Consider the following 27478-nt stretch of genomic DNA (forward strand, 5'->3'; position numbering starts at 1 on the left):
AAGTGAAACGAGCCAGACACAAACAACCACATATCGTTCAATTCCATTTCTATGAAATGTCCAGAATAGGTAAGTCTGTAGAGACAGAAAATAGATTGGTGGGTGCCAAGAGCTGGGGGAGGGGGAATGGGGAATGTCTGCTAATGGGTATGGGATTTCCTTTGGGGATGATGAAACATTTGGGAACTAGACAGAGATGATAATGGCACAATACTATAAATGTACTAAGTACCATTGAATTGTATACTCTGAAATGGTGAATTTTTTGGTATGTGAATTTTATCTCAGTAAAAAAACAATCAACAAAGAAAACACCTGGCTCGCCCAACTGGGCCCACAAGTGGGGGCTATTCAGCCTACACACTCTTGCCAGAGGGGTCCCCTAGGAGTTCTCTGTGCCCTGGGGTCCAAATATATGGGGCAGGCAGGGCCTTGGAAAGCAGCTGCCTCCTGCAGGCCACATGGGTTGTGGGAGGGAGAACCCAGCATCCTTTTTGGGTAAGGTAGTCCCCGGTGCCCACCTGAGTAATGCAGGCGCCTGTGAAGGCCACGATCACAGCCACCACATTGACCGTCAGCTGGAATTGCAGGAACTTGGAGATGCTGTCATAGACGTTGCGGCCCCACATGACTGCCTTGACGATGCTGGTGAAGTTGTCATCAGTCAGGATGATGTCCGATGCCTCCTTGGCCACATCAGTCCCTGCGATGCCCTGGGGGGCACACACACAGTGTCCATGGGCCCATTTCCTACCTCCCTTTGACCATCCAGTCCACCTGGCTGACTCCTTCCTTTCCTTCTAAATGGAGCTCCCCAGCAACTGGGAACAGCTCTCATTTCATCCAACACATCCTTGTACTACGAATAGCAGATCATCTCTCAGCTTTGTTCATAAGCAAAGAGGCTGCTGCCGCTGCATGGCCCCAAACAGGTCTTCTGTCCAGTTTTAGCATGCTAGACAAGCTATATAAGGAGCCTGAGTCCTGGGCAGGGACACTGTTGGTAGAGTGAGGACATGCCATCCTGGCCCACATGAGTGTTTGGAGGTCCCCCAGTCTTGCTTCTTGAAGGCTCTGACATGGGAATAGCTTGGTTCTTGTAGCGCCCAGGGGCTGGGTCTTGGTCTTCTTCTGGGTCTTGGCATCTGGGCAGGAGCGGCGCATGCCCCCAGTGCCTGCCCGTGGTGGGCTGCGTTGAATGTGGCACAGTGAGGGACACACCTTCTCAGTAGGGTAGAGGGAGGGGCTTGCTGGATTTTTTCCCTGCAGAAGGCCATGGTGCCAGGACCAGCCTCTTGGGCAGCGCCGACCAGGTCGCCCTGCTCAGTGTGGTCAGGGCTTTACAGAAAGAACTAGCTCCATATAAGCAACAAAAGGGAAGCACAGAGGCAAGGCTTGTTTGGGGACTCTGCTGATCGCACTAAGTGGACAGAGGTCCACTTAGAGGAGACTTCGAGTGAGAGAGGCAGGTGAACAATGGACAAGCCTCCTCCCCACCAAGCCCCTCAACACTGCAGCCGGTCCCCACTGTCCCCTCAGGCACTATCACACCAACTACCTTTAAACAACCATGTGTGTTCCTTGACTGGCAAGGCTTGCAGAGGCCCAAGTGGCCAGGGTGTGAGAGAAAGAAATTCAGACACTTTAAAATTCCTGCATAAAGCTAATGTCCTAGAGACATAAGGCCCTGCCAGGCACGGTGGGCCAGGCTGGCATCGGGTGGCTTACCATGGCGAAGCCCACATCTGCCTTCTTGAGGGCTGGCCCGTCATTTGTGCCATCCCCAGTCACGGCCACTACCTGCCGCTGCTCACCGGTGGTGCTGTCAATGATCCCTGAAACACAGTGGGGGTTTGTGTGACCAGCCAGGGGGCACGGGGGTGGGGGTAGTTGGGTCTAGAAACACTCCAGGATTTTGACTGCCTACTGCCCCCAGTCCGCTGTGCTGCCCGTCACCTTCAGGATCACGTCTCTGGACCTTCACTGGGAGCCCCATATCCCTCCTCCTGCCTGGGTCCATCACACAGTGAGATTCTCACACAGTGAGAATCACACAGGAGGTGTGATTTGGTAGAAGGCAGGGGCCCAATACAGTGTGACCTGGATGTGTCCCTCTTCTGGCCTCAGCTGCCTCATCTGGTACATGAGAGGCTAGGCTCAGCTGGCATCTTCCATTCATTTTGTTAGCCAGAGACATGGAGGGGTAAGCTCTGGTATGTCAGCCCTTTGAGGGGGTCTCCATCATTATCCCCATTTTCCCAATGAGTAAACTGAGGTTTAGGGAGGGCCAATGACTTGCTCAGAGACACAAGCCTACTCTCCAACAGCCATGGGTCTAGAGCCAAGGACCTCACTTCTTAGGCAGGCTCTGGAGACCCATTTGGGAGTATGGCTTTGGGTATCTAGGAACAGAAAAAATGCAGGGGTGACAGCCGCACCCAACCAGCATCGTGCCACCTTGGAAAGGGGAAGGAGAAGGGCAGGGGTGAGCGAGAGTAAGCTCACTCCTTTACCTTTGACCAGAGTGTGCTTGTCTGTGGGAGACGATCGCGCCAGGACCCTCAGCTTGGGCCACACCTTGTCCAGACGCTCCTGTTCTATCTGGAAGGGGAAAGCACACAGGCGCTGCAGAGCCAGAGCTGGCGGGCAGGCAAAGCTGAGCAGAGGTGGTGGATATGGGGGGAGAAGAACCGTGGACGGAGACAGACAGCCCCCTGTAGGAGGGCAAATGGGCTTTGAATTACCTCGCCTTTCTCATTGCGGATCCTCCGGTTGAACTCCTTCCCCTCCAGACACAGGAAGTCCTCTCCAGGCTGGATGATGCCACACTTGGCTGCAATGGCCCGAGCCGTGTTGATGTTGTCCCCGGTCACCATTCGGACCGTAATGCCAGCACGCTGGCATTTTCGGATAGCTTCAGGGACCTGGAAGAGATGAGAGAGGTGGGTGGGGCCGTGGAGGCAAGACACTATCATGTGTCCCTTTCTTCCATCCAGATCTGCAGTGTACCCACCTACCACCCCTGTGGTCATGAAGAAGGGCCTCTGCAGACGGGTGGGCCTGGAGGTGGCAGGAAGAATGGCCTGCGTGCTCTGCTACTGCCATCAGCATAGTCCCTAGTGACCAGAGTGCCTCTCTCGGTCCCTCAACTCCCATTCCCCCCAGGTGCCTCCTTTCACTGTGTTGGGCCCCTGGGACCAGCAATGATTTAGATCCAGGCCCTGACATCACAATCAAGGCTGGCAGAAGCTACTGGAAACTGTTACTCCATCCAGGGTCACTGTCTGAGTGGTGTATGGAAAGGTGACTGGAAATTGCCCAGCTCCGTCAACCTCATTTTCCACTGCAATATGGGGACCCAGTGCTGCTGAACCAGGACCAGCCCTGGTTCCCAGGCAGGCAGCCTGGTGGTTGCGTCAGTTAGCTGTGGAAGAATTGGAAAGGAACCTCTGCCACCAGCCCCTCTGCCAGACCGCAGCCCCCTACTGCGGACCTGTCTCTTTGGAGCCTGACTGAGGGTAAACTCTCAGCCGTCAGCTGGTTTGTGACCAAACTCTGGGCAACTCTTTCACTGATCTCCCTGGACCTTTTTCCCCCCACAATTTAAAATCTAACACATTTAGAGCTTCAGGATTTACTATTCAATAGAAGAAACGGCACATGATTTGGTTACTTAGCATACGTTTCCATTTTCCATAGATGACATTAGATTCTGGTAAAGGGAACAGAAAAAGAGATCCCCACAGTGCTGAATGGGAAAAGGCCCAAGGGAGTTGAGACCAGCCTGGAGGTGGCAGTGTCCTACCAGACAGTGGAGATGCTCCTGTTCCCAAACCAATGTGCAGCTGACTCTTGAGTCCAGAGGCTGCACAGAACTCTGAGCAGCGGGCTCAGAGCTTGGGGAATTGGATAAGGAGGTTAGGCCTACGTCTGTGAGATGCGCAGATGCAGTCCTAGCAAGGAAGCTGCAGCCTGGGGACGTGGCTCCCTGCTCTGCCCAATGGGCTCAGTGAATCCACCTGATGGGTGCTCACTGCTCCCAGCTGAGACAGAGGTCCTGAGGACAGACTGCCTGAGGAGAGAGTGAGAACACACAGTGTTCTAGGTTAGGCCCAATGGCCAGGCCTGGGAGTCCAGGGACAGGGGGTGAGCTGGGCCACCAGATGGTAGGGATGAGGCAGGGCAGCTGGGAGTCCCCAGGGGAGGTGGAAAGCAGGTGTGGCCAGGAGGGGTACAGGTGGACATCGTCTTGGGAGGACCCATACGCTGGTGTTCCCCAGGGTCATGGGAAGAGAAAGTGGGAATCAGAAGGACAGGGGGGCCCAGAGCCCAGTCAGAGGGGCCCCCACTTCAGGGTTCTGACAGAGCAACCTGATGATTACTGAAGCAAATACTTGCTTTCCAGTGGCCTGGAAATCTGAGACTCAGGAAAGGGGCTTGCCTCCCACACCTCTAGTAATGTGCCTCAGGGATACTGTCTACTGTCCGGGACCCTCGGGGAGTGCAGGATGAGCTACCGCAGATGCTCCCTTTCTAGGGAGTTAGCTCCTGTCCAGGAAGTGTTTGGAAGTCACCCCTCTGCTGCCACCAAGTGGCTGTGATGAGCCTGAGACCTGGGAGCCTTGCACCACAGCCTTGCTCCCCTGCTCCATGTAGGTAGCTGGAAGCCCGTCTCCCTCCAAGGACACGATCTCCTTCATTAGGTGACCGTCTTTCCTCACTCGTTTCCCTGTGGCCCATCCCTGGTCCACTCCACTTGCCATTAATATAGCTTGCCTCCAAGGGTCCCTGTGCCACCCCCTGCCACCCCCACCCAGGACGGAGGTCTCAGTCCTCCTCTGGCTGCTGTCATCCGGACTCCAGAGGCTTAGCAGAGACCCACCCACCCCCTGCCTGTACTGGCACCCAGGGCTCCGAGGGGCCCTGGCACTCTCTGTTTGGCTGTTACCCTGCTGGCTGATCTCCGTGGGCATCTGCCTGACCTCCCCAGCCTGACTGTACCAGTGCCATCTGCTGTGCAGACTCTCACTCAGCCACTCTCAAACCTGAAAGGAGTTGTCTCTTTCCCTGGGCCTTGTCACCAAGGTCATTTCTGGATTTTAAAGAAGCAGCCATCACTAGCCATGAGCGCCTCCTGCCCTCAGCTTCTGACTTCTGGCCGCTGCTACAGCTGGGCCTTCATCGTACCCTTCAAGGGATTTGTGCCTGTGTTTCACATTTTCTAAGATGAAAACTTACCAGAATAATAACATCCTATTCTGAGAAGAATACTGAGCAGGAACAGGGCCAGGCCTCACCCCATCCATGTGCAGCCATTCTGGACAGTTCCATCTGCCGCTGTCTCCCCTCGTCTGGCCTCACTTGCACTTCTGTAAATGAGCTAACTTGGACCAGAAGATCTGCGAATGCATCTAAGGTCTCCAGCTTTATATCTATGACTCAGCTTCAGTTTGTTCAACAAATATTTCTACCAGAATTTAGGGCTCCTTGGCCCAGGGAATCAGGCCAGAAGAGCACCTTGTGCTGTGTGGCCAAGAGCTGTTTCGCACCACATGCCTGGGCAAGCAGCTAATATAGAAGGGGATGGTGGGCTGGCTATGATGGTGTGGAAATGGCCTTGGCCAGGGTTCTGGGAGTCAGGGAGCTTCATCTTCCTGGGTCTACAACATACTCCAAAGGAGCTCCAGTTTCTTGGCAGCATCACGCAGCCCCGGAAAGTTGGGTGGAAAAGTCTAGAGCTACCGCTGTACTGTAGACACCTCCTAGGAAGTAAGGGGGGATATCCACCACCTGGGAGCAGCACTGAATACCAGCCTGGGGGCTGCAGCCACACCGCGGGGCAGAGGTGTGTGTGAATGGCTCCTTTCAGAGGGGCAAGGCCATTAGGTCTATGCGAGGGCAACAGGAATTTATGACTCAGTTTCACCGTGTGTACACAGTCCTCGTCTGTGCTGTGCCTCTGTTTCTCCCTGGTCTGATGAAGGGAAAGGCCCATCCCTCGTGTCCCTGAGGGCAGCCTTGCGACCCTTAGCAGTACCCTCTCCGCCTGCTCTCCCAGGCACCTCCTTCCACTGTCCCTTTGTCTGGGCCTGTTCCTCTGTCTGGAAGTCTGTCTCCTCCCCTCAACCACTGTTTGCTTCTTCCCAGGCCCGCTCCCCGCACATCGTGGTCCCTGTCTCCTCAGAATTTAGGGACATGTGGTCATGGACAACCTGTGGCTGGTGCTTACATGTGGCAAGCAACTGCCTTTTCAATCTCGGGTCACATGTGATCTAGTGTGTGAGTGCTTATCTCTTGAAAGAGAGCTCAGAAGCTTCTCCTTCCTCGTCTTGGCAACCCCCTGCCCCAGGGCCACTGGTGCATGTATACGGCCAATCAGCAGGATCGAAGTGCCCTGCTTCTTGCATGAAGTGAAGAAACCCTAGGAGGAGGGATAGGGTCCCTCCTCGGCTCTGGAAACCTGCATCCCCTGTGTCTTGCACACTCTCTCCAGGGCCCAGTGTGCTATAGCGGCCACAGGCACCTTGCTCCATGGCCAGCCCTGGCAGGCTTCCCCTCCCCGGAGGATCTCTTTCCCATCTTTAAGGACCAACCACCCTTTCCACTGGTCCTTTACTTGCTACCATGGCCAGCTCTTGCCCCGTTTCTGTTCAGAAAAGGTCTCTGGAAATTCGTCCACATGTCCTGACTCCTTGCCTTGCCATCCCATAGAATCTTCTCACTTCGAGGTCTCCAATGAACTGCTAAGGTCAAGAACCTGCCTCTGCCATGACCGGGTTAAGTCATCCTCTTGCTCTGGCCACATGACCCTGAAGATTTTTCTCCCCTGCCTGGCCCCTTCCTTCGAGCTTCCCTTGAAGGCCCCTGCTCCAGCCGCACACCCTCCCCTAGACATCATTCATGTAAAGATGCTTCTGGAATCTGTCTTCTGCCAGGACCATTGCTCTGGGCTCTCTCACACCTGCAGCCACCTACCCACTTGACATCTCCACAGGGATGTCCTGGACCTCACTTGGCACCAACCAAGCCCTCAAGTTAGAACTATCCTCTTTTGTCCCCCAAACCTGTGTCCCCTTGGATTTCCCAGACTAGTGATGGTGGTACCATCTACCCACTTCCCCAAATGAGAGCCCCAGAGTCTTGCTGTCTCCTCCCTCTCCCTCCATCAGTCCTGTGGGTGTCACAGGCATCAGACTTCTAACTGCTACCCTCTCTCACCTGGTGGAGGCAGAACCTGAGCCAGGCCTGGAGGCCAAGCAGAAGGAGCCATTCTAACAGGCAGGACAAGGCCTCTATGTGGGTGCAAGGGTGAGAGGATAAGCAGTGTCAAGTGTGCCATAGAGGGTCTGATCTGGGGAGTGGTGACTATGCCTCCTGGAGGACTTGGGGCTCTGTCATCACCCACCTTTCCAGAGTCCTGTGGGCGACCAGTTTTTTCTACTTATAACTCTGGCAGGAAGTGGTATAACATCCGGGAAGGCAGGAGAAAGAGGCTGTTCTCTCCTTGCATTTCTGCCCAAAGGCCACACCACGAAGGGCTGCCCCTCTCCCCAAACCAACAACCTGGGCATCTCCCAGAGGAGAGAGTGGGTACCTCAGGCCGCACAGGGTCCTCAATGCCCACGACAGCTATGCAGGTGAGATCGCCCACAACTTCATTTTCGTTGTCCCAGTCAGGCTCCTGGGTGGCAGCGAAGTCCCGGTAGGCAATGCAGATGGTGCGGAGGCCATCACAAGCCATCGGCTCGATGATCTTCTTCACCATGTCATCCCGGTCCCGAGGGCGGAAGCCGCGCAGTTCACCATTGCTGTTTAAGATGTTGGTGCACCTGGGTCAGGGACAGAGCAAGGAGAGCCGCTGGCTGAGAGTCTGGGCGGGTGAGAGTCTGAGCCTCTATGTGACACAGCAGAGGCCTTTCCAAAGAGGGAGACACTCTGCTCATGTGGGGCTGAATGGTATGTCCCTCAAAATTCATGTTCTTCCCAGAATCTCAGAATGTGACCTGATTTGGAAATAGGCTGGTTGCAAAGTTGGGGTCACACTGGATTAGGGTAGGCCCTCAATCCAATGACTGATGTCTTCATAAAAAACAGCAGAGGACACACAGAGACAGATACCTACACAGGGACAAGGCCATGTGATGTCAGAGGCAGACGCTGGAGTGTGTATGTACAAGTCAAGGAATGCCAAGGATTGCCAGTGACCATAGAAGTTGGGAGACACAAGAAAGGATCCTTTCTCGGAGGCTATGTAGGAAGCACAGCCCTACCGACCACACCTTGATTTTGTGGTTCTGGCCTCCAGAACTGAGAGAAAATAGATTTCTGTTGTTTTAGGCCATCAGGTTTGTGGTCCTTTGTTCTGGCAGCCCCAGGAGCTAAAAATTCATAGGGTGAGGTAGGTTAGGAGACCAGAGGGAGGCCAGAGCACAGGGTTCATGGCAACTTCTCATAGACTCCACAGGTTGTAGGGCAAGACTGTGGCACATTGGAAAAAACCGAATGCCATGTGGTGGGCCATGACAAGCTCACTATGAGCTTTGGTGACCCTGGAAGCTTCTCAGAAGGGCCAGGATGGTGAGACCTGGCAGAATTTCAGTGTAGAAGAGGAAGGAGCGAAGGAGCCAAGGGCCCCAGAGGCAGGCAAGTTGGAGGGGTGAAGAAGGAAAGAAGGAGCTGGCTGTGGAGGCTGGCAGGGAGCCACGGTCACAGCACAGCCTGGCATGCATTCACTTGTATAATTCTCACACACTTGCAGGAGGTAAGTATTCCTCTTATCTCCATGTTACAGGGGAAACTGAGGAGAACTCATTGACATTTGCACAGCAAGTAGAGTGGAGCTGGGGCTGGAGCTCAGTGTTCCACCACAGCCCTCTTCCATGCTTCCCCAAGTCCAGCTGCCACACCTACAAGGATGTAGCAGAGATGGCTTCAGGGAGGAGGTGGTCTTTGAACCACACATGGGAGGCTGTGCATGGGCAAAGTTTTGGGGAGGGCATTCTGGGTGGGGCAGTGGTTGGGAGAGGCCAGCACACAACCCTGGGGGGGCAGTGCACTTGGTTGTCCTATGAGTGCCGGGAGCCCCAGATGTCCTGCTGAGGACTCTGTCCTGAAGTCCCTGGAAGGCTGGTTATGGGCACAAAGGCACGATAAGGTCACACCTTAGAAGGTGGCTCTGTGGTAAGCGATTTGCCAGGTGGGCAGGGGAGGGTCGATGGGGCTGCTACAATACTGGGGAAGAGAGAGGCCGAGGCCAAGGCCAAGGGGAGATGTGGAGGCTGATCAAGCTTAGGGGGCTTGGGGCAGTTGGAGGTAGAGCTGCGTGCTTCCCCCTCAATTTTTCAAACAGCTTTATTGAGATATAATTCCAATACCACACAATTCACCTTTTAAAATATATAATTCATTGGCTTTTAGTATAGTCACAGAGTTGTGTAACTGTCACCAGTCAGTCACCTTTAGAACACTTTCATCGCATGTGAAAGAAAACCTGTACAGGCTACAGAAGGAAAAAAGAACCAAATTGGACTTTATAATTGAAAACCATTTATGCGTCCAAGGACTAATCAAGAGTGAAAAGAAACAAAAATCTATCAAGGGAGTGAAAAGATAGCCTATAACATGGAAGAAAATATTTACAAATCAGATACATGTTAAGGATCTAGCATTCAGAATACACAGGGAATTCTTACAGTTTAACAATAAAAAGACAACTCAAATCAAAGATGGGCAAAGTCTACATAGGGCATTTCTCCAAAGAAGATGTGCAAATGGCCAAGGAGCTTATGAGAAGGCACCAACATCACCAGTCATCAGGGAAATACCATTCAAAACCACCATGAGGTCTCCCTTCACATCCACTAGGATGGCAATTATAATAACAATAGTAACGATAATAACAACAAAAAAAAGAGGAGGAGGAAGGTAAAGAAGAAGGAGGCAACACAAGTTGATGAGCATGAGAAGTAAGATCGCTCATGTATTGCTGGTAGGAATGTAAAATGGTGCAGCTGCTCTGGAAAATACTATGGTAGTTCCTCAAAGAGTCATTCCCAGAATTACCATATGACCCAGTAATTCCACTTCTAAAAATATACCCAAGAGAACTGAAAACACGTGTTCAAACAAAAACGTGTACAGCAATGTTCATAGCAGCCCGAGTTACAGTAGCAAAGGCAGAAACATCCAAGTGTCTTTCAGTGCATGAGTGGAAAACCAAATGGAGTCTATTCATGCAATGGAATATTATTCAACCATAAAAAGGAATAAAGCACTGATCCATGCTATGACGTGGATGAACCTTGAAAACATTGTGCTGAGTGAAAGAAGCTAGACACAAAAGACCATATATTGTATTATTCCATTTATATGAAGTGTCCAAACTGGCAAATCCATAGAGACAGAAAGATTAGTAGTTGCCAAGGGTTGGGAGGAGCATGGGAATGACAGCACAGGGTTTCCTTTGGGGGCGATGATGACAATATTCTGCAACTAGATAGCGGTAATGTGTACAACATTGTAAATTCATTTAATGCCATTGAACTGTATGCTTTAGTGATGAAAATAGCCAATTATATGTTATGTCTATTTTAGCACAATAGTAATACCAGAATGCTTGTATCCTTCAGTTATCCCCTAGCCCCTGGCATCCCAAACCCTGGGCTTGTTCCTGTGACCCACTTACTTTTTCAGCAGGATCTCTGAGGCGCCCTTGCTGAAGAGGCGAAAGCCACCATCGGGCATGCGGATGACTGTGCTCATGGACTTGCGGACCGAGTTGAAGGTGTATACTTTGTAAAGCTTATCTTCTGGAATCTGTTCCCGCACAGGCTGGAAGTCTCGCTTCAGGTCCAGGATGAAGCCCAGCAGAGCGCATTCTGTCTTGTTGCCTACTTGGCGTGGGAGGGCACCTTCCTTCTCTGGAGGCTGTGAGGTGAGGCAAACCAGCATGGGGCCAGGGGCCCAAGCCCACCCTCCTTACTATCCTTGGGGCCCCAGCCTGGCTATGATCGCCATGTCTTTAGGGTGTGGTGGCGGACAGCCAAAGAGTGCTTCCAGAGTGGACTAGATTGGCAGTTACCACACTATTCACTGGGCTTGGAAGGGGCGTTGGAAACCAGCAGGCAGGGCAGGAGTACTGGGACCAGGGATGAGGAGACGGTGACCAGTACCCTAGAGATCATCGTAGTTGTAGTCAAAAGTTCTTAAGAGAGCATAGTGAACCCCAGGCCCCTTCTCTCATCCCAACCCCACTCTTGGCTCACTAGTATTTTGGTGGTGTAGGCACTGTTGATGGAGATGGCGTGGACCAGGAGGTCGAGTATCTTGGGGGTCAGGGCACTGGGGGCCGGAATCTCTTTGTAGTGGGTGTCCCCGAGGTAGGACTGGACCACGGTCATACGGTTGGTGGTGAGTGTGCCCGTCTTGTCTGAGCAGATGGCTGTGGCATTGCCCATCGTCTCACAGGCATCCAGGTGTCTAACCAGGTTGTTGTCCTTCATCATTTTCTGTAAAGCGGACAGATGTTGTGTATGATTCAGCTTTGCTCATCCATCTTTCTGTGTGGCACTAACAGACCAGGGGCTAATGGCAGGGCCTAAAGGCACAGCTTGGAGTAGCTGCGGGGTGATGGTCAAACCTAGGCAGCAAGCCTGGAAGGCCTAAGTATTCTGAGTAGACTGGCTGAGTGACCGACTCTAGGCAGCTTTTCTACCCACAGCTAACCTGGGGTCTCCCTGCTGCCTAAGACCACTCCTCTGCCTACAGTGACCTTTCAAGTCACATGCTAGCCCTGCAGCTCCCCCTACATCTCTGCCATACTTCACCCACTGTCTCCCAGTGGGACCTGTCCTGAATACCCTCCCCCCAGCCCCACTTCTGCAAGTGGAAACAGTTTCCTAAACTCCTCGGCCCCTCTGTGCCCCCTGGTCTCATGCTGCAGACGCCAAGTCTATCCCACTGCCAGCCTTTCTTGCTCATGCCACTGTGCCCAGGAAGCCAAGTGGGTCCCAGCTTAGCCTCCCACTCTGCCCCTGAGACATGGATCCCAAACTCTCCAGTCATCACTACATCTAAGATGCTTACAGGCTCTACAGCCTAGATTTTGGGTTTGTATCTTGGTATCACAGATTCTTAGTCCTCCTACTGTGTTTCATATTATTACCTTGACAGAGTAAGCTAAGGAGATGGTGACGGCAAGAGGCAGGCCCTCCGGGACAGCCACAACCAGCACAGTGACACCGATGATGAAGAACTTCACGAAGTACTGCACATAGACCGGTGTGCACTCTGCCAGCCACATCCGGCCCTCCACGACGAAGGTGTTAATCACAAAGTAGAGGACCAGGATAATGACGGTGATGGCAGACATCACCAGCCCTGGTCAGTCACAGCAGAGGCGACAGAGGATGGGGGCAGGAATGGAAGTCGGCAGGGGAGAGAAAGGGAGAGAGCAAAAGGGAAGAGGTAAGGGATGCTGCAGCTGGTGCCAGCTTGAACTGAGTTGGGGGAGGTACTCCCTGTTCCATACCTTATGATGGTTTTAGAATCCATGCTCGCCAGAAAGGGGCTGGACAAGGCCCTGAGGGCAATCACCCCCATGGCCTGGTGCCTTGCTGTCTGGTCCACACCACCTTCCACACCCGTTTCCCACTTGCTCTCCACAGCCTAGCCTCATGTCCAGGAAACCTGGTGTCCTCCTTGCCGAACAGGGGCCCTGGGCTGCCCCTCTGCAGTCCCCACCTGCTTTCCCGATCTGCACAGCCAGTTTGGTGAGCTTGCCCTGCAGGACCGACTTCTCCTTCTTGGGCACGTTGGCTTTCTTCTTTTCCCGCTCCTCCATCTCCCCGCCCTCTGCACTCTTCAGGGGCTGCATTTCCATGGCAACTGCCCCATCCTGCTTCTTAGCTGCACACAGAGGAACCCACAGCCAAGATTAGGGCCTGGCTTCTGGGATGACAGCTACAAGGGGCTTTCGTAGGGAAACACATGCCACATCATACAAGAGGACATGGGGTTCAGGGGGTTTCTCTGATTTCTGAGTGCGACACTGCCTGGTGCTTTCTCTTCTTCCTCCTCTGTCCTTGGCAGCCCAGGCCCTCCTGAGTGGGATGGAGATGGTTCTCTTGAGGCTTCACAGGGGAAGGGAGAACAGACACAAGCACAAGTAACTTGGGCACACAGACAAGCAGCCAGTGCTGTAATGCCCCAAGTCTCAATACCAGAGAGCAGAGGCCTGGGCTCAAGGAACATTCCAGAACCCTGAGCTGATTGATTCATTGGCCCATCTGTGTCTAAGCCACCTCCTCACTCCCCTCAGGGAGGCCCAGGAGCCCCTGCGCTCTCCTCTCCTGCTCCTTGCTCAGGCGGTCTCTTTTCCTGCCGGCCCTTCGACCTCCATCGAGGACCCAGATCACCATGAGTGTTCTCCTCAGTTTGCTCCCTGGTGGCTGGAGGCTGTTGCCCAAACGGGCTGCCCTGGGCAAGACTCGCATCTCTCTCTCTCTTCATTGAACTACTCTTCTGCAGCTATCTTCCTGCCTCTCTTGAACAGGCAGCCCCCTCACGACTTCCCCAGTGGCCCTGCACTCTGCATGCTGCCCGTGATGTGTTGGTGTTGGTGGTGTGTCCCATACCCTGCCTCCATCACCCCTGTCACTTCACACACGCTGTGGCCTGAGGCTCTCCAACTGTACTGCTTCAGGTGATCTTGTGCATCCATTACCCGGAGGGGACACCCAAACCTGCCACTCATCTTTCTGCCTCACTGCTCTTGTCCCTACCCATGGGGCTCTGGGTGCTCTTGACATCACCTTTGCACACCCCCTGCTTCCTTGCTGTCTGCTGCTTCATCTTGCTTCCAGTCTCCCCAGCCATCCCTTCTCCCTTGGCTGCCTGAGACCACTCATCGATGGCTTCTTTCTCCCAGGGGCCCCGGGCCACAGCCTCAGCAACACTCAAGGCCCCACCTAGCTGGACCACTATAGCCTTGTGCCCCACTGACTGTCATGACTGTCACTCTCTGCCCCAGCCAGAGACCCTAGCCATCAGGCTGTCACTCTGTCACAAATGCCCTCCCAAGCCAAGCTGTGCTCTGAAATTTTGTTTGCTTCTCTGACCCTGTCCTGGTCCCTAGGTCCCATACTACACTTGAGGGCTGCCCCTGGGTCCATCTATCTGGACTGTAAACTTTCTGAGGGCTGAGACGGTGCTTTATCCACCTTTGGATCCTCAGTGCTTATGAATGACCGCTGATAGGCCTTCATCCCGGCCACCCAGGCTCGGCTCTCACCAGGCATTCAGGCTGAGAGGAGAGTAAGCCTTAGCCTTTGGATGTCTATCCAAAAGAAAGGCAGCTCAACTGTGAAACCCACAGGCCTGGTTAGGCCGTGGGCAAGTCACAGAGGTGATCTTTGCACACTCCCGGCAGGGTTTCAGAGGGGCCACCCTACCTGTCTCACCTGGTTTTTATGTGCTGCTCCTGGGACTGAGATGGGCAGCCCCCCACCCTGAGCCATGCCCTCTGTCTACCACCCCATCCTGAGTGCAGGGCAGGCATTACCTTTGGTCTGGCTACTCTCCATCGCTCCATCTTGCTGCTTGCCTACAATGGAAAAGGAACGACAGACACAAAGACTTGAGAACAACCACATGGCCCTGGAGCATGCACACACACAGGACAGCAGGGCACAGACAGTCCAATGGCGATCACAGCCAAAAGGCAGGAGAGAGGGGAGGGGGCCCCTGTTTTCTCCACGCTCATGCTGATGCCCTCTTGCCACCTTTCAGCACATAGCACGTGGTTGCCATGAGCATTTGGGCTTCCTGAGTGAGACCCCGAGCAGGGGCTACTCATTGGTCCTTGATCCCAGCCCTCCAGTGAACTCCCGAAGCCAGCCCTCAATTGATCCTCAGTTATGTGTGGCTGGCAGCAGGTTTCCGAAAAGGTCATGACCATGGGGAGTGAGGGCTGCCACTGTGAGCAGGGCCCCCCAGTCAGAATGTCTGTTCCTCCCAGGACCAGTGCAAGAAGCTTAGCTAGATGGTCTCTAATCCCTGCTGGCCTAGAGGTCAGCTTTCTCTGTGCCATGGCTTGCAGTAAGCTCTATGTGTACTTTTGAGGGACAAAGGAGACTTTAGGAATTTGCCAGGCTCAGGGCACTGGACTGGGTGCTGAGCACCTATCACTGGAGGGAGCAGCAGGGGAATGGGATGGGCTGGGCCCCAGGTGGACTTAGGTGGGGGGTTCGGGGGTGGGTACACCTGAGGGAAAGAACCCAGCTAGCCTTCTCCATAGTCCCTGCAGCCAACAACTGTTACACAAAAGCAGGAGCTCCCAGAATGTGTTTTGCAACCACAAAGCCTGCACCTGGGTGTCAGGGCCTGTGTTGTGACAGCTTCCCAAGGCCAAAGGAAGCAGTGCTAGTCACGCCTCTGGTTTCCAAAGGCTGCAACTCTGGAAGTGCCCAGAAGACCTGACAAGCAAGGGGGTTATTGCAGGGAGCCTGGTGCTGTGCTTGGGGCCCAGCTCTGTACATCAGTTCTTCCTAGAGGCCACATGTGAGCTGACAGGATCCAGAGATAACCCAATCTGGGGCAAGAGGGGCTTATGGGATGACCTGTCAGTCACCACCCAATAGCTCACGTCACTGGGGATCCATGAACACGGGGTGCCAGGTGGCTCCCAGGCAGTAGGGTCTGCTGTGGGGGCCCTAGGGAGAAGTGAAAGACCCCTTGTGGGGAAAAGGGGGAGTGTAGGTTGGATCTTCTCTGCCTAGATCCCCTGAGGAGGTACAGAGGGGTTCAGAGAAGGAGAAGACTTCTGGGGGGAGGGGAGACACTTGCGGACACATGGGGACAATACAGCGCAATGAGGGGGTGTTGCTGGAAGCCCTGGAGCTGTGGAGGCCCAGAGAAAGAATGGACCCTCACAGGGAGGCCTGTGAAGGAAAGAGGGAGGTTTGGGATGAACACTACAGGAAGAGGAAGATTGTGCCCAGCCTGAAGAGGGACAGGAGCCAAAGGAGGGGAAGGAGAGGGGAAGGAGGGCATCCCCAGAAGGGTGGCTAGGAATCAAGATGAAAAGGTAAGCCACAGGTGGGAGGAGGCAGCAGGCAGACAGGGAGTGTTGGGGAGATAGCCCAGGCTAAGACACAATGAGGGTCAGGGAGAAGAACTGGGAATGGCCACCATCCTATCTCCACAGTAGCCTAGTCTTTGCGCTCAAACCTCAGTGAGGGCTCATGGATGCTGCTGCTCGCTCCCCTGAACCTGGCCAGCTCTCTTCCCTGTCCAGGGTCCCTTGAGGGTTCCCCTCCTCCAGGAAGCAGGCTGGTGGAGGTGTCCCCTCTAACTCCTAAGTAGCCCAGCCTGGGGTGCTGGAGGAGGGCAAGGGGGAAGTTTCTGGGGGGGGGTATGCATTTTGTCAAGGTCAAAGTGGAGGGGCCTAAGAAAGAGTGTGGAAAGGGTGCCCCACCAACTAGCTACCAGGGTGTTGGTGAAGGACCACCAGGCAAAATGAGCTGGGCTTCCCTGAAGAGAGGCATGGGGACCCCAGCCCAGCCCAGATGAGGCCCAGGCCCTGCCTACCCATCTGCTTGCCTGCTTATGGAGCCCAGGGCACTCACTGTGGAGAAACACTGGACTGAGCCCCGCAGGGAGAAGGGGCTGGGTGTGGCAAAGGTGGAAGAAGGTCCACCAGCGGCTGTGAGGGGTGGGCCTGGCCAGCCAGAAGCTGGAAGGTGTAAGGAGACAAGGCCCATGGTAGCTTCTAGGTAGCAGCTCTCATCCACCTCCTCCATTGCTACCTTCAGGTGCTAGGACGCTAGCACATTCCTACCTTATGCCGATGTGCCCCTGTGTTGCTAGGGCTGGGCAGACTGATCCTGGCTGCTCTTCAGGCCCACTGGCCTAGACAAACTGAGATAGGGCCAGTGACTGACACCCTTCTGTCTCCTGCCCTGCTCAGCAGCCCATGTCTCACTGACTCTGGGGCCCTGGTTGCAGGCTTCTAGCACATGTTCTTGTATGTGTGCAGTTTGTTTATGCTTCTAGTAGGCCCTGGTAGATTCTCTCAGAGGTGAGACACACATCTAGAAAACTCTGTTTTCCACCTGGTTCGACTACAGGGTGGGAGACCCAGGCAGAGCATAGTGAGTTATGAGCAGGTACAGGCCTGCATCACAGAAGAGAATGGAGTCCTGACTGGAAGGAAGGAAGGAGAGAGGGAAAGGGAAGGACAGGATGGTGGATGCTGAGGGAAGTTCTGTAGCTTTGTAAGCCTTATTGTGAGGACTGGAGGGGACACTGGCCGTGTCTGTGGCTCAGAGCAGAGTTAAGAGGAAGCAGCGGGAAGGCCAGGATGGCTATAGAGCTGGGTTCTCAGAAAACAGTTGTTCCTGGATGTTGCTTTCTCTTGGCATGAGGATCCATGGCCATTCCAGCTTCCTCCAGCCCTGGACATCCTTTGGGGGTTCTTTCTGCCTGGGAGCCCTTCACCTTTGGCTGCATGATCGGCACATCTTGACTGCAACATTGGCCTGGGACCCTGACACTTTACCATGGTGGTTGAGCACCTCTGAGGGTGTGTGACATTGTCCCAAGCCCCTGTCATTCTGACCTCATTCCTACCAAGGGCAGGGCACTCACCCAACCCTGGCGCTTAAATCCCAAAGCCTTTGAGAATAACCATCTGAGCGAAGCTGCTCTTACACAGAAGTTGGGGGGACCCCTGACCTACTGGCTCTGGGGCAAAGACTCCAGAAGAGGGGTCCCTGATTCTCCAAAAGGAATGGGAAGAGAGGGTATGGCCTCCCACCCCCTGAGGACTGTCTCTCCCGTAGAGAGAGCCAGAGTTAGAGCCAGAGACTGGCCCAGTGAGTGTCCGCCAGCAGGCAGGCAGAGAAGAAAGAGTGAGCTGTGTAGAAGAGGGGCTAGCCTCTCATTAGCGCTGGGAACTGGGGGTCTGAGTGGCCTTACCTTTCTTATCCTTCTTCTCCTCTTCCTCTCCACCTGCTCCAAGCAAGGTAAAGATGATGCCTGTTTGGGAGTTCACACCCACAGCTGTCACCACCATTCTTCCAGAACCTTCCATTACATGAGTGCCTGGCAGAGCCAACACAGAGAGACCAAGACAGAGATTTGCACCACCAGGTGGGAGGCATGCTCAGCACCTATAGGTTTGGTCCCAGGAATCCCAGAAGCAGGGATTTAGTGTCTAGAGGTCCTTGGAGGGACCTCTAAGCCTAGAGGGTCAATGTCTCACCATTGACCCTAAGCCTAGACCAAAGCCTTGGCTTGGAGCAGCTGGTTTCCCAGAGGCATGGGGTGAGCCATTCATAAGGCCCAGCTGGAGCTTCCAGCCTCTCTGTCCTGTTGTATACTGCATTTGCCACTGGGATAAACACTGGACTAAGACGGGATCTTCTGGAAAGGGAACACTATCCCCCCTAGCTCTTCATGAGGGTTTGGACTGGAGCATGGCGCTGTGTTAACCAGAGCCAGCTCCTACCTCTAAGGACTTCTTTGAGGACATCAGGGGTCTCTGGGGTTACAGAGGCCCATGTCTTTCGCTGAGGCTGGAGCACTACCACCATGCCTCCCACAGGCTGCTCTGGCCTTGAGGAGGGCGAAGTCTTCAGACTCCCTAAGCAGAAGGGATACTGGGGCTGGGGTGGGGGTGGGCAGTGCTGGTTGAAGGGGTTGTTGGACCAAATGCCTTCCAAGGCTTCTCAGTGCTGGGCTGCTCCAATGCGGTGGCAGCCAGCCAACTCCCAGCTTCCCTAAGGGCTGGGCCAGTGCCCTGAGGCCTCACCTGAGAGCAGCATGGGGTCTTTGTCGGCCGATTTGCGCACGTGGTCTGATTCTCCTGTCAGGGAGCTCTCATCGATTTTGAGGTCGTTGCCCTGGATGAGCACGCCATCGGCAGGCAGCAGGTCTCCTAAGGCCAGCCAGGCAGCCAGAACCACAGACTATGGGTCCAGGAGGCCTTTCTCCCTGTGGCCTTGTGCCTCACCCGGGGGGAGGTCCCATCGGATACGGGGCCCTCATCCTTCAGCCTTCTCCTTTCTGGGGAGACCCACCAATCACTAGCCCTGTGGTCCAGCTCCCAGAGAGTGGGGACAACAGAAGTGTCCTGCAGTGTTGGGGAAGGCTTTGACAGGACATGAGGATAGCCTGTGTTCCTGGGACCTCCTGCTCATGAACCCCCTACTCCAGCCTCCCATAGGTGAGGGCACACATGCTCCTGGGGAGAAGGTCTGCACTGGGTGTGTGTGTGGGGGTCTCCTCTGTCCCACATTACCCCTGAAATGGGAGCTGAGCTTCCTTTGCAGAGTGGGCCATGATAGTCACACTCACCATACTTGACCTGGGCGATGTCTCCTACCACCAGTGCAGCCACGGGGACCTGGAGGAGCTGCCCATTACGGATGACTGTGAACTTCTGTTCCTGCTCTATACGGCTCTGCAGGCCTCGGAACTGTTTCTCCTTGCTCCAGTCATTGAAGGCCGTGACCAGCACCACACAGATGACAGACAGCAAGATGGCTGCCCCCTCGATCCAGCCAGCCTCGGCCTCTCCTTCATCTTCTGCCCCAGCTGACACATTCCCACATACTGTGCCCAAAGACAGAAGGGAGCACAGAGGTGGCAAAGGAGTCACTCCAGCTGGCTCCCTCCTGACACTGGAGTGGGGACATCCTGTGACCCTCCCTCATTTCAGGTTCCATTCCTCCCTTCCTGTCAGCCCGACTGTGCTGCTGCCCTTGTCCTGCACCTTCCTGCCACGTCTCTCTCACCAGCCCTCTGGGCCCTGGCCCTCACCTTCACTCTCCTCGCCAGGTGGTGCGTAGAATGAGAGGCCCAGGGAGACGATGGCAGCCACCTCCAGAATGATGAGGGTTACGTCCTGTAGGGCCTCCCACACCAGCTGCAGGAAGGTCTTGGGCTGCTTGGGTGGGATGAAGTTCTGCCCATAGATCTGCCTGCGCTTCTCCAAGTCACTGGCATTGTCGGCCAGGCCTGCAATGGAGAGCAGAGGTACAGACATGATGGAATAGGCAGTCGGACCCCACGTGGCCTTACTCCTTCTTCCCCTTCTCCTGAGCAATTCTGTGTCGGTGGAGACTGCACTGGCCTGGCAAATGCTGGGGGCATGTATGTGGGAGTGCCTATGTGGCCCTTCCAGCTGCCTGGATAGCTGGGGCGTGTAACCACTACATACCTCAGAGCTCCTAGCACGAGGAAGGGCTGGACTACCCTCATGATACACTGTTGGGGGGGGTGCCTCTAGGGACTATGTTGGGTGGCTCCAAAGGGATCTTGTCAGTCTTCCTCATGCTATTGAGCAAGCGCCTGGCACCCATGATGCATAGGAGGTGCACAGAGACTGCTGCCAGCCCTCTGCCTCTAGAGAATGAGTCTTATGGCCTGCCCTCCGGAGACATCTGCCTCCTTCCTGATGTCTTTTGCAGACCCCGCTGCAGTGCCACTAAATCCAGGGCTGGGGGTGACAGTGAAGAACAGGACAGGACATGAGCTCCTTGTCCTGCCCATTGGCCCCCTTGCAGCTGCACGCTCGGTGGCTACTGAATATCTATATGTCCTAATGTGATTGCCAATGTGTCACACTCATGCCACAGTGTCTTCAGGCTATCAGGCAGAGGACAAGGAGGGTGAAGGCTAGAGAAACTCGTCCCAGTGGGGAAGACCCTGTGGCCTGAGCAGATGAGGCACAGCGACATGGGGATGAGAAGCTGAAAGGGGCCTGACCAGATAGTTCTAGAACCTTGGGAGGCCCCTCTACATCCTGAACAAGCTGCTGTCTGTGGGCTGGGAGGGAGGGTGGGTCTGGTCAACTCAGGGGCTGCGAATGGCTACAAGGGGGCTAGCCTGGCATTCGGAAGCTAGACCTTTACTTCTCTTCCTGGGACAACCCCCTTCCTACCCAGGCCTGTCAGGAGGCCTCTGGTTCTCTGCCTCTAGAACATGAGGCTCCTCAGGCCCAGGCCTGAAAGTGGCAAAGGCTGTATGGTACTGGTGTCGGGGCCACTGCCTCCCAAGGCTGGATTCTGACTTGGTCACCTTCCCCAGAGGCAGGCAGATGGGATGATGCAGTCCTCTGCCCCACCCTCAGCCCTCAGGATTTGGCTTCCTTTCAGGGTCATCTGTCCATGGAGCTTCCCGTGCCCCGGTGCTGCCCTTGTCCCCCAGCCTTTCCCGCTTCTCTTCTCCCAATGCCCAGCGTCACACTGACACCTGGTGGACTGATGGCAACTTGCAGTTCCCAGCCCTGAGTAGCTGCCACTCCCATGGTCTCTCTCAGGGACAGGGGCCTACCACAAGGCTTGAGTCAGCCCACGGGGTACTCCTGGCCAGCTGGGAAAGGCATACAAGACCAGGCCCCACAGGACTTGAGAACAAGAAAGTGCTAAGTGTGGTTTCGAAGGAGTTAGGAGGAAGGAGAGTGGGCGTGCACTGGGCAGAGAAAGAAGGCTTCTGGGGAGGAGCATGGTGGGGCCTCTTGGAGGTGGAGGGACTGATAAGAGCAAAAGCCCACAGCCGGCACAGAGTTGGCACATCTCCTGAGCTAGGCAATGACCACATGCTGTCCTCCCCACCCAGCAGAGCCGCAGCTGTCCCTGCCCTTCTCCCCCTGGCCTCCTCGTAAGGGGCCAGCTGTGGCTCAAGTTTCTGGAGTCTGCAGCTTCCTAGTTGGGTGTTTAGGAGAAGCTCAGGTCCTTATTTCCTAAGGGCTAGGGGCCCAGCTGAGTGCTTGTACCCCACTCCTGACTGGGCTTGTGTCCTTGAGCTACAAAGAGATATAAAAGGTGTGGTCAGGACGAGGGAGGAACTGAATCCAGGGTCTCCCAGACACCCAGGGTCTCCCCTCCCCCTGCCCCAGGAAAGGACACTGATCTGGAGCCCATGAGAAGGACTCCCCCACCCGAGTTCATGGTCTATGGCACCACATGAATCTGCATCCTGCCTGCCCTGCCCCACGTACCCAGCTTGTCCCCATTGGAAGCTGTGCCCTCAGGGGCCATGTCCCCAGGAACTCCTTCCCTCCTTACTTTCCTCCTTCCTCCCTCCCTCCCTCCCTCCCTCCTCCAGCCTGTCCCTTGGCCTTGGTTTGCCCTTGATGCTGCAGCAATGCTTCCCTCTCTCTTGCCCTATACGAGCTGGAGGCCTTGACCTTCCTGTAGGCTCAGGGGTCCTGACATCTGCTGCCACTGAAGCACTCACAGGGTGGGCAGGCAGCTGCAGCCCCTCTGGTTCCAAGCCTGCTCTGGCCTAGCAGGCCCCCAAGGGCAGCCCACATCCAGGGTGTGGGGACAGGGGCCGCCGGTTGGCATAGACACAGATGGGCGTCCTGCCCAGAGCAGAGGCCAGATGCCATTGGAATTGGATTAAGACCACGTTGTGCGGCTCCAGGCTAATCCGCCCCCTCCTTTCCGTGACTGCTGGTGGAGGCCAGACAGAGGAAGGGCCGGCACCCAGGGCCCCCAAGCAGGCCTACCACTGAGCTCTGCCTAAGATCTGGGTTCCTTGGCTTCTGGAATCCTCCTGTATTGCTAAAAGTCTCCCTAGTACACCATGCACCTCCCCACCTTCCCCAAACCAAGACTGCCAGCATATTCCCAGTCTGCCAACTAGTGTGCCCTAAGGGGTTGGTGTAGCACCTGGGGCACAGCTAAGCCAACCCCCTGCACAAGCTAAGTCCATTGTGTCTGGGCAGGAGTGGGTGGGGGGATCTGGGTGAGAACTCTAGGACTAGGCTGGCAGGTGTGCGAGGATCCTACACTTGCTGGAGGGCCAGAGTCAATCACTCTTGGTGCCCAGACCTTGAGGGCTCCCAGGGCCAAAGAGGTGAGGGGTGGTCCTCACACCACTCGTCCTTGGGGACGCAGGCCAGGCCTGGTCGGTTCCTTCTGTTGGGGCTGGGCCACCAACCTGGGCACCTGCTCTTCTCCCTGCCAGCCCCTCCACAGGCAGCGGGTGTGCTCCAGAGCTGCTGTGGCAGAATCAGGCAGGTTCCCAGGGGCCTTGACATTTTAAATATTTAACAAAGCCTGACAGGCAGAGGAAAGAGCTGCCAGCTGAAGCCCATCTGCTTCCTTTTATCTGGGGGAGGCCAGAGCTCTTGTGGCTAAATGGCCCCAGATCATGAGGGAGGGCAAGGAGGAGGGAAAGAGAGAGATCCTCTGGCCCTGAGCCAGGCCATCTGCCCCCATGACATACCGTGCCGGGCTGAGCCCCTTGACAGTGCAAACCAAGAGAGACCTGGGACATCCAGGGAAGGCCACCTACCTCGGAGTTCCTAACCTGGTCAGGTGGGCACACTCTCACCTGGCCCTCAGACCCACTTCCTCCCAGGCGGGCCATCTGCGCTCCCTGTTCCAGCCCGTGAGCCACCAGCAGACAGAGGGACCAGGGAGCAGGAGACAAGGGCGATGGCCAGGGCCCTGGGTAGATGAAGATGTGATGGCTGAGAGCAGAGCTGATGAGATCAATCAGTGCTGGCCCAGAACAGGCCTGGCACTGGGCTGGGACAGCCCCAGCAGCCTTGCCAGGGAGGTGCCAGCTGGGACAGAGAACGCTCCAGCTCCTGGAATCTGGAGCCAAGCCTGGCTCCTGGTGGTCCTGGCTTCCCAGCAGACCCAGCAAGCAGGACTGGGGAAGGCTGGTACAGGGCAGGGCAGAAGATCGCCTCCAGATCAGGGGGAAAGGACCACAGGGCAGAGGCCACAGGGCAGAGGCAGGGAACCAAGGTGGCAGTCAGGCCTCCACTCCTAGAACCTTCTAAAGGATGCCCCCAGGCTCCAAAGAGGCTCCCTGCAGCAGATTTGCTCAGATCTACACCATCTCAAGCTTGCACCTCTTTGGGACAGCCTGCCACCAGTGCGACCTCCACTTGGTACTCTGGGCACCGCCCCCTCAGGCCCCACCTTCCCGAAGCCATCCCCTCCCTTGCCAGGGAGAGGCCTCTTACAACCAAAGCCCTCAGAGGGTCCACACTTACACTCCTTCCTCTTCAAGTCCTGCTTAAATGGGCACAAGGCTGAGTACATGGGGCACCCCAAACATACAGAAAGGGGCCATCTGGCCTGCACGTGCTGACGTGGTACTGTTTCCTTCCTTCCCCTTTTCTGTCACTCGATCTCTATTATTCCAAAGAAGAGACGAATGCAGGGAGCTGCCGATTATGAAGGTGCAGGCACAGGGGTCTGGCCAAAGCTCACTGAAGACTGTGGGTTGCCTAGAGGGTGACCCTCACCCCATGTCGACAATCTCCTGCTCCGGAGAAAATGGCTTGCCGGAGAGGGCGTGGTCAGGGTAAAAGTGCCTCTCAGAAGCTGCTGCAGTGGCACCACCCAGCCCTCAACTGGGCCTGCCTGGGGTAGGGAATATCTTCAGGATGTCCCTAGATGGCCGGGAGGAGTGTCAGGTGGACCCAGAGTCCCCTGTGAACACGTGGCTGTGTTGGGTCTCTGCTGGCAAACTTACCCTCTGTGGGCGAGGTCTTCAGCCTCCTACAGAGCCCGCTGACATCCCCATAAGCTTCTTGGACCTTCTGCAGTGCTTCAGCCCCTCGGAGCTCCATGAGGGAGCGCAGTTCAGCCAGTGTGCACCCAAAGCCGCCTGCATGGGGGGCCTCCCGCTGCTGGGGCTTGGGGTGGAACTCGATGGAGCTGTTGGCCATGTCGCCCATCCTGCCTGTTGCACTGGGAGGAGAGGATGCTGGGCCTTCTCACAGGTGCAGCCTCAGGGGCAGGTGGCCACCTGAGGTCCCAGTGCCTGGGGGAGGTGCAGCAGAGGCGGTGGCAGCAGGGAAGTGGCCAAGTGTGGACACCTGGGAAGATGGAGGTGAGATGAAGCCGGGGTGCAGTTGAAACAAAACCAAGGTCCATTCTTCTAGAACGTTTTCTGCCAGTCTGCACTCAGTCCAAGTCATGATTCACTAAGTACAAGATTCATCCCTCAAGCTGGGCCTGTGGCCCTGCTGCCCTGACAGGCTCACCTGCCAGGCCAGCCCTCTCAGTCCTGCCCACCAGGAGCACCCAAGCTGGGAGGGGGGGGACTGATTAGTGGTGGCCTTGTCCTGGCATGGGTGGGTTAGCCGTGTCATGGTTCTCCCATGGCTATGCCCCTCCTCCAGCAAATCATCCAATCCATCATGCTACAGTTCTTGCCTGATTAAGACTCGCCCTGTGAGGCCCGCATGCTATAAATCCTGGGCAGTGAGGTGATCTTCCAGCACAGCCTCTGCTGCTCACAGCTCACGGTTTCAGGCCTGGTGATGCACAGGGGCCCAGGGAGCAGGCCAAGCCATGGACAGGGTGAGCTGGGTGCCAGGTCAAGGTGTCTCTGCTGTCCTGTGAGTACCTGGGAAGTGGAGGCAAAGAAGGGAGGGGGCCCAGAGGAAGCAGGAAGGGAGAGAGGGAGAGGGGAAGGAGGCGATAAAGGGAGTAAAAGAGGAGGGGTGGAGGAGAGGGCACACAGGAGAAATTGGAGAGCAGCCATAGGTCACTGGCCACTTCTCTTTCGTCCTGCCCCGCAGCCCAGTGCCAACCACTCCCCTACCCCAACACACACTGAAAGCAGCTAGCTGACTCCTGGGCCACACCACCTTCTCTCCTCTGTAGCACATCATGAAGTTCTCGTCCCTCTTACTGTCCCCATACGGCACCGCCACTGCCCATACCTGCCCAAGAAACTGCTGGCGCCTCAGCTGCTTCGTCCTCAGCCTTCACAGGGTCCGGTGGTTTGGACCACAGGTGTTTGCTGAGCCTGCTGGGCCTATGTGTCCCAGGCCTCTAGCTTCTCCTGCTGGTCTTTCCTTACATCTCCTTCCCAGCCTGCAGCCTTCCTGCGCATGAGTGGAAGCATCCCCCAAGGCCATGTGCTAAGCTCCTAGGACTGAAGTAGTCTCAGTGCAAATGGCCTTGGCCTTCACACCAGCGGAGAGGCCTCCTGGCAACGTGGCTTAGTTGGGCCTGATCCCTCACCTCTGAGGACGCTCCTGGCTCAGAATAATCCTTTTGGAGGCAGAACTTGGCCACCAATCCAGTTTTCTGATCTAGAACCGCCCTTGAAAACACAATAGCCCAAAGCCCTATGGCTTGCTACTCTCAGGATTGCCCCTCCCGTCACTCAGAGCTTAGTGAATGCTGGGAGTAGAAATGCACCACAGCCCTCAGGGGCTTGGAGAATGGTGGGGCCCTTAGTTCCTCCAGGTGCTGGCCCCACCTGTCAAGAAAAAGCATGTGTACCTAGAGCGGTCCTTGTCAACAAGGTCTGGGAAGCAGAAAGGCACCTCGGAAAATGGCTATCCATGTTTTAAAAGTTTGGGCATCTCAGTCTTCACTCCCTAGATGCCTTTCACACAGAGCTGCCTTCATTACCAGATGTGGGAACCAAGTAGCAGACCCACAAATGTGCCGTCCTCTCCCACAGCCACAAAACTCCCCGTTGCCCATCCTTCCAGTCTGTCACCTAAAAAGTCTCTACTGAACATCTACTACATGCCCGTGCTGGGGACACGAATGGTGGACAGGCTACCAGGGGGGTGGACAGAACTGAATGCATTCCCACCCTCTCCATCTGGCTGGGATATGGGTACATAGTAGGTCCTGTCAGTGAGTAAGTGAAATCAGAGTGATGGGGGGCACAGTTTACGTTGGGGGCAGAGGTCAGGGAAAGCCCTCAGAAGAGGCATATCTAAGAAATGACCAGAACAAGGCGTGGAGTGAGCCATTCTTTTGGAGCAAACTGTTGTGACATCAGGAATAAGGCAGATAATGGGACAGGTCAGCGGTGGGGAGGAGCTACAGATCCCTTGGAGCCATGAGTGACATGGGCCAGCACCTGGGCAAGGACAGACTGGAGGGGCAGAAGCAGGGAGTGGGAGGGGACTTTGGTCAGTCATTCTGCCTGACTGGGTGAGGGTGGAGGCAATGTGGATGAGCCCTGAGTTCAGGGATGCGTGGGGCAGCAGAGTGGTATATGAGGCAAGTTAAGTTGGGCTCCTTTTGGGGTGCTATTTACCAGGGCAGGAAACCAAGGCTTGGCCATCTGAGGTGGCAGAGCCATGAGGACACTCATGTCTCTCGCCTCTGACCACAGGCCTCGCCGGACCACGGAACTGCTGGAGACAGTGATGGAAGCTTTCGGTGGTCACCTGCAATCCTTGGTCCTCCCCACACAGCCTCACCTGGCATCTCCACCTATGCCTGTGTCCCTGCCAGCTTCCTTCCCCTGCTTAGGACCTTCGTTTAGGTTACTGGAGGGGATGGGCAGGGTCTGATTTATCTATGTCGACACTGGCTTCAGCCAGCATCAGGCCCACAAACTCCCTAGTGAGTCGGCTTCCTGGGCTCAGCTGTCTTCCAGGCCCCAGCCAGGCAGGGCTGCTGGGGGAGGACCAAACAATTGGTTCTGTGAGTGCCGGGGCCAGGCAGCAGGGGCATCCAGCATAAAC

General features: G+C 55.5%; 1 protein-coding gene across 2 annotated transcripts in view; it reads right to left on the minus strand.

Annotated features, from left to right (window-relative positions):
- ATP2B3 (ATPase plasma membrane Ca2+ transporting 3) overlaps positions 1–24835 on the minus strand; it is a 48441-nt gene extending 23606 nt beyond the window's left edge. For both annotated transcript variants that reach the window (XM_037150880.2, XM_037150874.2), the window contains exons 1-15: positions 24505–24835; positions 19822–20019; positions 19357–19614; positions 18812–18937; positions 17977–18102; positions 14561–14602; positions 12742–12906; positions 12164–12378; positions 11265–11507; positions 10685–10926; positions 7595–7829; positions 2745–2924; positions 2514–2601; positions 1729–1835; positions 522–713 (exon numbers count right to left, since the gene is read on the minus strand). In XM_037150880.2, the coding sequence (XP_037006775.1) occupies positions 522–713; positions 1729–1835; positions 2514–2601; positions 2745–2924; positions 7595–7829; positions 10685–10926; positions 11265–11507; positions 12164–12378; positions 12742–12906; positions 14561–14602; positions 17977–18102; positions 18812–18937; positions 19357–19614; positions 19822–20019; positions 24505–24709 (2622 nt within the window). In that variant the 5' untranslated portion in view covers positions 24710–24835. The remainder of the gene's footprint in view (positions 1–521; positions 714–1728; positions 1836–2513; positions 2602–2744; positions 2925–7594; positions 7830–10684; positions 10927–11264; positions 11508–12163; positions 12379–12741; positions 12907–14560; positions 14603–17976; positions 18103–18811; positions 18938–19356; positions 19615–19821; positions 20020–24504) is intronic.
- Positions 24836–27478: the final 2643 nt, after the last annotated feature.

This window comes from Artibeus jamaicensis, unplaced genomic scaffold (assembly GCF_021234435.1).
Source record: "Artibeus jamaicensis isolate MK-2021 breed Jamaican fruit bat unplaced genomic scaffold, CSHL_Jam_final contig_1417, whole genome shotgun sequence".
Lineage (NCBI taxonomy): Eukaryota > Metazoa > Chordata > Mammalia > Chiroptera > Phyllostomidae > Artibeus > Artibeus jamaicensis.